The sequence below is a fragment of the Cynara cardunculus genome (genome assembly GCF_001531365.2).
Source record: "Cynara cardunculus var. scolymus isolate 2C chromosome LG 1, CcrdV1, whole genome shotgun sequence".
Classification (NCBI taxonomy): Eukaryota; Viridiplantae; Streptophyta; class Magnoliopsida; order Asterales; family Asteraceae; genus Cynara; species Cynara cardunculus.
This window is the reverse complement of record NC_037528.1, coordinates 4,807,534-4,817,412: the sequence shown is the minus strand read 5'-3', so window position 1 is coordinate 4,817,412 and position 9,879 is coordinate 4,807,534. Positions and strand designations below refer to the sequence as shown.

The 9,879-nt window shown below is 35.6% G+C and overlaps 1 protein-coding gene across 4 annotated transcripts; it reads left to right on the top strand.

Annotated features, from left to right (window-relative positions):
• Positions 1 to 1,220: 1,220 nt before the first annotated feature.
• On the top strand, positions 1,221 to 7,141 carry LOC112527843 (heterogeneous nuclear ribonucleoprotein Q). 4 transcript variants are annotated; one of them, XM_025138674.1, is made up of 9 exons: positions 1,221 to 1,379; positions 4,531 to 5,017; positions 5,102 to 5,218; positions 5,367 to 5,507; positions 5,589 to 5,762; positions 6,050 to 6,257; positions 6,363 to 6,538; positions 6,673 to 6,758; positions 6,861 to 7,141. In XM_025138674.1, the coding sequence occupies exons 2-9, from the start codon at positions 4,565 to 4,567 to the stop codon at positions 7,018 to 7,020; spliced, it is 1,515 nt and encodes a 504-aa protein (XP_024994442.1). In that variant the 5' UTR covers positions 1,221 to 1,379; positions 4,531 to 4,564; the 3' UTR covers positions 7,021 to 7,141. The 4 variants fall into 4 exon arrangements, with proteins under 4 accessions (XP_024994442.1, XP_024994467.1, XP_024994459.1 ...); XM_025138691.1 differs by having other exon boundaries at positions 1,236 to 1,379; positions 4,556 to 5,017; XM_025138681.1 differs by having other exon boundaries at positions 1,236 to 1,379; positions 3,943 to 5,017.
• Positions 7,142 to 9,879: the final 2,738 nt, after the last annotated feature.

Here is a 9,879-nt window from a genome sequence, read left to right as displayed (position 1 = left end):
TATATATATATATATATATATAGAGGTTGGTTATTATACAACCCTTGACATTTGTGCAACCAATACAACCCAATCTCAACCGTCCATTTCATTTGATGAATAGTGATTTTATAGAAGTTTTGATTGTTTCCTAAGATAAACTATTAATCATAATTAATGAACTCTATTCATATTCCATAAATATTCAAATCATAATAAATGAACTCCCATCATTTCTATAAATATCTCAATTAATTAGGTTGCAAGGGTTGTACAAATACACAAGGTTGTAAAAGAAATATACCATATATATATATATATATATATATATTATCTTTACTATATTATAAAACATTTGACAAAAACTCTTAAAAACATTTTTTACGCAAAAAGTACTGTTTATTGATGCACGTTACTTAAAATTCAAGATTACAAGTAGAATGTGCATTAATACATCTTATTAAAGTTATATGTTTGAATTTGCGTAACTAACTGTAGATAAACATAATCAAATACATGATAAATATTATTTTAAATATAAAAAATCTAAAATACAATTAAAATAATCATTGAGCTCTAACAAAATACTTAATTATTATCTTTAAAAATTATTTTATCAAACCAAAAATAAATAATTTCATTATTGAACTTCAATTAAATTATAATAAAATTTTGAATTAAACAAATTACACAAAAACGAGAACTTTTAAATAGTTAATTTGATATTAATATCAGTTGTTTTTTTCAAAATTTTACAATATTTTCAAATTTATATTTCATTCAAAAATAAAAACATTTTCTTTTTCTCAAAACCATATAAAATCGCATTATAACATCGATTTTCCCAAAATATAAAATAAAACATTAAAATCAAGATGGATATCGCTGTATTGCGCGAGTACCCTTCTAGTACTCTTGGTCTTTGTCTCGCTCTTACCAAGTAAAATTCTTGATCTTTACCATATTCATCCAATAATATAATATGATTTAATAAGCACTTATCCAAATAAACATTTGATAAACGGTCAAATTGTGTCATAACATCTAAAGTTTAAACCTCGTTCATAAATTAAATCCAATCAAAATAGCGGAGTATGCTCACCGAACAAAAACAGGCCGGGCCCAATGTGTTCCGGTCCAGAGGGGAGCCTGAAAGTTGATGAACCCGGTTTGAGGGGTTGTGTGAATACGGTTTAATGAATAAGCTTTCCTTATTAGTTTATTGTTTCAATTTTAAGGCTGGTGAGGCTTTATGCAGTCAGCCCTGACATTGCAAACCTACCCTCTTGTGATAACAATCCGCGCCGCTGCTATCTCTCCCCCCGCTTCTCTCTGCCGACCAAATCACCGCCGATCCCTCCGTCTGGTTTCTGCTCTGCGCTGATTTCACACAATCGGAGGTAACGTCATATATACCAGATCTGGTTCTTTATTTAATTTTATCTACAATTTATGCCTCTCATTCACTGCTGATATATGTTCGAAAATAGGGCTATCTTCTTCATTATTGTGCGTTTTGTTTAGATTTTTGTTTGTTAATAGTTTCTTTACGGTCGTTCATTCCCTTCTTTGGTAGTAATCTTGCGTTCTTATTAGTCTAATATCTGCTGAGAGATTTGTCTTCAGATAATCCTTCAAGCTTTGTTTAGTGTCCTAACTTGGATTATAGTTGTAATCATTTCCATCAAAACACAACAATTCGATAAATATTAGCAATGCAATTGACTTTTTCATTCGCCTTTATATTTGAGAAAATTGAGGGGCCATCTGGTGTTTTGCCCTTATGGTGGTGACGGAGGCATAATTAAGTGTTTAAAACGTGAAGGATATTTAATTAGCACAAGAAAAGGAGGAGTATGATGATGTTTGTATGTAATTTGTAGACAGTAGTTACAATGAGCCCCACTTTATATCTTTCTATGCAACAAAGAATGGAAGCTAGGGTTAAGGATCTCCAATGATTGAAAGGATATTGAAATGAACATTGGGGAGGCTTTCAGCTGAGGAAGTTGGGGGACCATTTGTTGTGTTGCCCTTATGGTGGACTAGTGGTGACGCAGACTGAATTAGGTGTTTAAAAGCTGAAGGATATTTAATTAGCATGAGGTTTATGATTTTCTTTACGTAATTTGTAGGCATGAGTTACACTGAGCACCACTTTTTAATGCAACGAAGGATCGCTGCAAGTTTTAAAGATCTGCAATGACTGACAGAATGAAATGATGGCTGATAATTTAGAGAGCGTCATTTGTTGGTGTAGCATAATTAAAATTTCCTTTCTTTTCTTGGCCAGTCTACACTTCCTAGACTTTAGCTAAATTACTCGAATTTAATTTTTGTGATTTGCTTGTTCTTTCTCTGGCATTGCTGCATGAAATGTTCGGTTTCGGTAATCAACTAAAACCATAATAGTAATCAGTCGATTTTCAAGTATTTTTTTTGTTTTGTGACGAATAAGTGGGTAAATAAGTTTCTTATGGTTACTGCACAAGTGACAGGGATTATTGCCAAGTGTTAAGCACTAGTGTGAAGGGCGAAGTATGCACTTTATTATAGGTAAATGTTGCTAGTGCAAGACCTAGTTTAATGCATTGGAGACATGCCCTTCTCTATCTATTGTTCGTGTAAAAATATTTGAACTCCATGGAGGGCACAAATATATATAAATCTGATTATCCTACACTTTGTTATGTGTTGGTTGAAATACTAGTTGGCTTATAAGATATTAAGCGCAGTTCATGTGCATTAGGGAGATCACAGAACAGGAAAATTAGTCTTTGATTTTGATAAATTTTGCTGGCACTTTTCTAAATCTTTTATGACTAATCCATTTAGCAATCCTTTTACTGGACGTAATTTCCAGTCTTTTTATTTGCTTTTTTTAAAGGGAGATCGTGGTAGCCTTTCAGCTGAGGTAATTGGGGGGAGGGATCTGGTGTTTGTCTTTATACTCGGGATAATGACGGAATTAGGTATTTAAAACCTGAAGGATAGCTAATTAGCACAAGGAGGGTTATGGTGTTTTTTATGTAATTTGTAGACATTATTTACGATGAGCACCACTTTATATATTTTTTATGCATTGAAGTATAGCAGCAAGGTTTAAACCCTTGCAAATTGCAATGACAGGATGAAATGATGAGTGATAATTTTTAGAATATCATTTGTTGGGTAGTATAATTGAATTGCCTCTCTTTTCTATTGTCATTTTATATTTCTTATACTTTAGCAAATGCACCCAAGTGTAAATTTCTTGATTAGCGTGTTCATGCTCTGGCAGTGTAGCATGTAATATTTAGTTTTAGTTATAAGCTAAAACAATAGTAGTAATATATTAAAATTTTGTTGTGACCAAGTTTTAAGTTTATTGCGCAAGTAACATGGGATTATTACCCGGCATTGAGCACTAGTGTGAAGATAAGATGATCATGTTGAGTGAATTGTGACTTCGAACAATTGTCTCAGGTGAGCTACAGTCGTTTTTTCTCGAAGTATTAAAGGAATGGCCATAGGAATGTGAGCATCATCACACTTTAAGATGCGTTGCCGGATGAATTAGTTGGTCGTAGAAGTGTTGAAAGAAGTGAACAAAAAGAGTAATAAAAGATGACAAGATCCAGAATGCAAAGTGTCGATTGATGGTCTAAGCAAGCTTTAAGATAACATATTTGCAATAAAATCCAGTGGAAGTATGCATCTTACTATAGTCAATAGGTAAATTTTGCTAGTGCAAGACCTACTGTGGTGCATAGGACTTGTGCCTTTCTCCATCTATTGTTCAGCAATGTAAAAATGTTTAAAAAGTTATATGGAGGGGACAAATGTATTGATTTGATTCTCTTCACATTGTTATGTGTTGATTGAAGTACTAGTTGGCTTATATGATATTAAGCACTGCTTTTGTGCATTTTTGAATTGCTCATTGGTGAGTATATTCTCAGTTCCTGCATTAACTTGCTGCAGGAAGATTACGGAACAGGAAAATTAATCTTGATCTTGAGAAATTTTGCTGGCACTTAGCTAGAACTTTTTTGATGACAACCCCATTTAGCTCTCCTTTGACTGGACATAATTTCCAGACTTTTAAGTGCTGTTGCTCGGACTGATGCATGAACATATTGTCTTGTATATTTGATTTCTCAACCTTATTATTTGCTCTTCCACCTTCTCTTGGCTTTGTTGTTAATTGCATTGTTCATGATATTGTAAATCTAAAAGCTAGATACAAATTTCCAGACATCATTTGGAATCTAGATTTTGAGAATTCATTGATTCACGGATTTTGCAACTGATGAGCACCACCGTCCCTTTGAATCTTGAATGCCATTTCACAATTCTCTCTTTCCTGTCTTTGCTAGTGGTTTACTATATTTATCATCCCTTTATTGAACATAATTTTGCCATTTGAACTCCTTGAGCCATATCTAATGGCACAATTTCTATCACTGTTCTCACTTTGCCACTCCTTTTTCCCTTTCGTTTTGTTTCAATCTGCCCATTGTTCTCTTCTTTCTTCTGTAAATGCTTCTCGCTTCTTTGTATCTATCCCAGTTGCTGTTCAAGCTTTTATTCCTAGATATATAAGATGCCAAGGACACGGGCAAGGGCAAGTGCAGTGTCTGCCAAGTCCGATGAATCTCCAAAGCCGTCAAAGATAGAGAAGCCATCTGAACCAGAAGAGCAGGTTGACTTTGATGGGGACATTGAGGAGACAGTTGAGGAGGAGGTTGAATATGAAGAAGTAGAGGAGGAAGTGGAGGAAGAAGAAGAGGAAGAGGTGGAAGAGGAAGAAGAAGTTGAGGAAGAGGAAGAAGAAGAGGAGGAGGAGGAAGCAGATGCTGAAGATGGAACTGACGCACAAAAAGGACAAGATGAAGAAATGGAAACAGCTGAGGATGAAGAGGATTTGAAGAAAAAACATGCTGAACTTCTTGCCCTTCCTCCTTATGGTTCAGAGGTATATCTTGGTGGAATTCCTCTAGATGCTTCTGAAGAGGACCTGAGAGAGTTTTGTGAATCTATTGGAGAAGTCACGGAGGTAAACTGCTCTCTCTCTCTCCGTCCCTCCATTTAAAGGAGTATTTTACTGAATAGATATCTGATGTTATTTAGCCTATAACAGGTCCGGATAATGAGAGGGAAAGAAGCATCTGAGAATAAAGGCTATGCTTTTGTGACCTTCAGGACTAAAGAATTGGCTTCTACTGCCATCAAGGAGCTTAATAACAGCGAGTTGAAGGTATTATGCAATAATTCTAAATTTCTTGTAAACAGTACTAAGTTGCTGTTGCTGAATAATGATTTTGATGCACCAAATGATCACTGAATCGAAGGTTTTGCATTTTCAGCTTCTTGACATCATTATTGTTGATTCTTTGTTACCTTAGGGTAGAAGGATCAAATGTTCAACATCCCAAGCAAAACATAAGTTATTTATTGGTAACGTTCCTAAAAATTGGACACTGGAGGACATGGAGAAGGTTGTCGGCAGGGTTGGACCAGGCATTAATTCTGTAGAGCTATTGAAGGTTTAGATATTAATTTGTTGGATTATATATTTGCTTGTGATGAACATTAAGCAACTAATTTCTTTGCCTATTCTGTTACAGGATCCACAAAACTCTAGGCGGAATCGTGGATTTGCTTTCATCGAGTATTATAACCATGCTTGTGCAGAGTATTCAAGACAAAAGATGTTGAACCCAAAATTTAAGCTTGACGATAATGCTCCAACTGTGAGCTGGGCTGACCCGAAAAATGCCGAGTCTTCAGCTTCTTCCCAGGTGCTTTAGTCATCAAATTACAATGCAATACGTGTTTCCACATTCTGTTTCCATTTATCTTTAACATGATATATGCTTACAATAATTCAGTGATGGTCAGTAATGTGACGATGCTGAGTTTTTCACTCTTCTAATATGGATCTACATGTTCTGTTTACACTTGCATTTTTGTTTTTGCAGTTAGATCCTGCTTTCATTTTGGTTACCTGCAAAACTTAAAGTGTTAAGAAATTTCCAACTTTTGTTTAAGTTAACTCAAAGCATATTTCACATTCTTTCTTATGCAGGTAAAGGCGGTATATGTGAAGAATTTGCCAAAAAATGTGACTCAAGAGCAGTTAGAAAAGATATTTGAGCACCATGGAAAAATTATGAAAGTAGTTCTCCCTCCTGCAAAAGCAGGTCATGAGAGGAGTAGGTTTGGTTTTGTTCATTTTGCAGATAGATCAAGTGTTATGAAAGCTCTGAAGAACACTGAGAAGTATGAGTTAGATGGTAATAATGCGAGCTCTCGTACCTATTATGCTATGCGACTGTCTAATCAAAGACATCGTCCCGTTTATCAGAAAAATAAAAAAGTAATTTGACAAATTTGTATAGGTCAAGTATTGGAGTGCTCTCTTGCTAAGCCACAAGCAGACCAAAAATCATCTGGAGGATCTTCAAACTCACAGAAGGCTGCTTTACTTCCAAGCCACCCTCCTCGTGTTGGTTATGGTTTGATGGGGGGTGCATATGGTGCTTTGGGTGCAGGCTATGGTGGTGGCTATGGACAGGTGCACATTTCTATGGTCTTTTTGTTTTGTGTTGATCATTTCACTTGAGGCTGGTATGAAGACACCATTAAGTGATTATATTTGGCTAACATACGCGATTGTTGATCTGTGTACGTTAATTTGTTATTGTGCAGCCTCTTATCTATGGGAGGGGACCTTCAACGGCTGGAATGGCTATGATGCCAATGCTTTTGCCTGACGGAAGGATTGGTTACGTCCTGTAAGGATTATTTCTTTCAGAACATGCGGTTTTGCATCATGTTTATGAGTATATGAGTTGTGAGAAATAACGTGTTGATATTTTTTGTTTTTGCAACAACAGGCAACAACCAGGTGTGCAGCCACACACCCCACCACCTCCGCCACAACATCAAAGAGGCGGTGGTGGTCGTAGTGGTGGAGGAAGCAGTTCAAGTGGTGGGGGGCACAGGCGTGGTAACGAGAGTGGAGGACGAGGACGTAGCCGTTACAACCCGTATTAGATGATGTTTTGAGTGAATGAATGACATATTGTCTTATAAACTTTGTTCTACTACAATTGCTATAACAACTCTCCTTCCTTTCTCTTCTAATCATTCTACTGCTCAACTTTGTTGGTGTTCATATCTGGGATCTTTCAGCTTATGTTTAACAACATATGACTTTGATTTTATTTAAAACATCCCAATTCCTAAAAAAATATTATTGAAGAGATTGGATAACCAAACTTTGATTTTATTTAAAACATCCCAACTCCCAGCATATGACTGGACATAACAGAACTAGATAAGTTGTTTCTAAAAGTTATTTTTAAATTTTATGTATCATATAATAGTTTTAATCAACACAGATAAAGTAAATAGTTTCATTTATAAATTTTTTTACACAATTTTCATATACATAAATATAAAATAGTGCCAAATTTGAATGAATTTTTTTATATAATTGATATTTTGATAAAACCCGATCCATACAAAGGAGAAATTATATTTTATTCGGTTCGAATGATCCTTATCAATTGGTTAAGACACGGTAAAAATTATTGCAACAACAATGGCCGTTGAGGTAGAAACACTGATAATTGGTGGAGGATAGTGGTTGTGGAGGACGTGAAGATGGTGGATAGTGGTAATGGTGATGGTCGACAGTGTTGGAGGCAAGTAGTTGTGGGCTATGTGGTGGAGGTAAGTGTGATGGAGGGCAGTAGTGGTGATGGTTATGGTGGTGGCCGACGATACTAGTGGTGGTGGCGATGAACGGTGTTAGTCGGTGGCTGACGATGGTTGTAGAGGTGGTGGAGGTTGTAGTAGATGAGATGGTTGAGGTGGCCAAGATGGTAGTGGTGGTGGCAATGGAAGGTGGTGGTCAGTGGACGACGATGGTTTTTCAGCTCTATTCTTCGCCATTGGCATGAGAAACTTATCAGCGGTCATGTTCACCTCAAGATAAATAAATAGTAGTGTTGATGTCGTAGGTTTTACCGATCATCGAACTAGGAAACTTCCTGTAGACGACGGGGTGCGGCGTTTTGAGAGGGACGATAAGGTCGAGAATCCGGGAGAATATCAATTTGGGATGTTTTTATCTCGTCGGAATGCTGGTGTCCGTGGCGGTGGTGCCGGATTCTTTATGGGATTTGATTTAATTAGAAGGGATGTGGTTGATGATGTTGGCGGCGCAAGACATCTCGTGTTGATGGAGATGAAGGATCGGAGCATGCAGTTTTGAAATGTAAAATTACGAGTTTGCTCTCAAACTTTTAAATCAGACATGAGATTGGACACCTCTTTCCCTAATATTACAAAAATACCATTAATGACATTTAATTAAAATTCTTATGGTGCGTTTGGTTTGCAGAAATGGAATGAAATGGGGGGATTTGGATTTGAAATCTATTCCAATCCTGTGTTTGGTTTGCCAAATTGTCAGGATTTGAAATCCTGGGATTTCATTAAAATCCATACACGCGGGATTTGGAAATCCTTTGCAAATGGGCAGGATTTGAAATCCACCGCTTCCAGTCGAGTGCAAATCAGTCATCCCTCCCATGGCTTCCGGCTTCCTGTCGAGTGCTTTTCCTCCCATCGCTTCCCGCTTCCTTCACCCAGCTTCCCGCCCTAATCAGTCCTCTTCGCCGGTGCTCCCTTCCCGTCCCCTTGCGAAGCTATGCCCTAATCGGGTCAACCATCCTTTTGCTTCAAGTCTTCAACTGTCGTCTCTGCCTCCACTTCCATACCACGCAAACATCTCTGCCGGATTTCCACATCGACGATGAATCATATCCTTTCTAGGGTTTTTCTTTTTTCGTTTTTCTTTTTTCCATGTTCATTGTGGTCTCGATCTGATGCCATCTAGCGACTTACTTCGATATTTGTGCATCAAACTGAAGTCCAAATTGAAGACGATGGATGACCCCTGCACAACGAGGTGAAAGGTTTGATCTTTTGCCCTCGTTTTATTCAATTTATTCCCTAATTTGTGTTAGTGACAGTGACTCTGTTGTATTACAAAGAAGGGCTAATGGATTTTTGGGTTCATCTTTGTTGCTTGCCAAATCCTGCAAACCAAACAGATGAATGGATTTTAAATCTCATGGAATCCAAATCCCTCCTGCAAATTCAAATCCCTCAAAAACATTCCTGCAAACCAAACGCACCCTTAGATGATTCTTTTTACGGTTGTCCTCTAATTACCCTTCTGTATATATGTTTGTAAAACAGTAATCAACACAAAATATGTTGCTAAAAATAAATAAAAAACAAATCTATATTTTAAAATTAAATCCATGTAATGAAATTTTAGATATTATAAATCAATACGTGCCTTCAAATACAATTCTTATAGAATATATTAGAAGAGTATTCGTAGAATGAAGCGAGATACATGTTGATTTTAATATTTTATTTTATTCTTTATCTCAGTTGATATTATAGTATGGTTTTATGTGATTTTAAAAAAGCGATAATGTTTTTATTTTTGAATAAAATATAAATTTGAAGATATCATAAAAAATTGACAAAAATATATCGATATAGTATCAAATTAACTATTAAAAATTTCTATTTTTTGTGTAATTTTCTAATTCAATTTTTGTTATTATAATTTAATTTAGGTTTAATAACAATGTAATTTATATTTGATTTAATAATATAACTTTCTTATAAATATAATAATTAATTATTTTGTTAGAGCTCGATGATTATCCTAATCATATTTTAGATTTTTTATATTTTAAAATGAGATGTTTATTCTCTAATTGGTTATGTTTATCCACAGTTAGTTACACGAATTCAAACATGAGATGTTTATCCTCTAATTGGTTATGTTTAAGAGTTTTTGTCAAATGCTTTATAATATAGTAT

Excerpts from the sequence above, each read along its gene's own strand:
- LOC112527843 (XM_025138674.1), top strand. The coding sequence starts at position 4,565 with ATGCCAAGGACACGGGCAAGGGCAAGTGCAGTGTCTGCCAAGTCCGAT. Across the intron at positions 5,219-5,366 it reads TTAATAACAGCGAGTTGAAG|GGTAGAAGGATCAAATGTTC; the intron begins GTATTATGCAAT and ends TTGTTACCTTAG. Across the intron at positions 5,508-5,588 it reads ATTCTGTAGAGCTATTGAAG|GATCCACAAAACTCTAGGCG; the intron begins GTTTAGATATTA and ends ATTCTGTTACAG.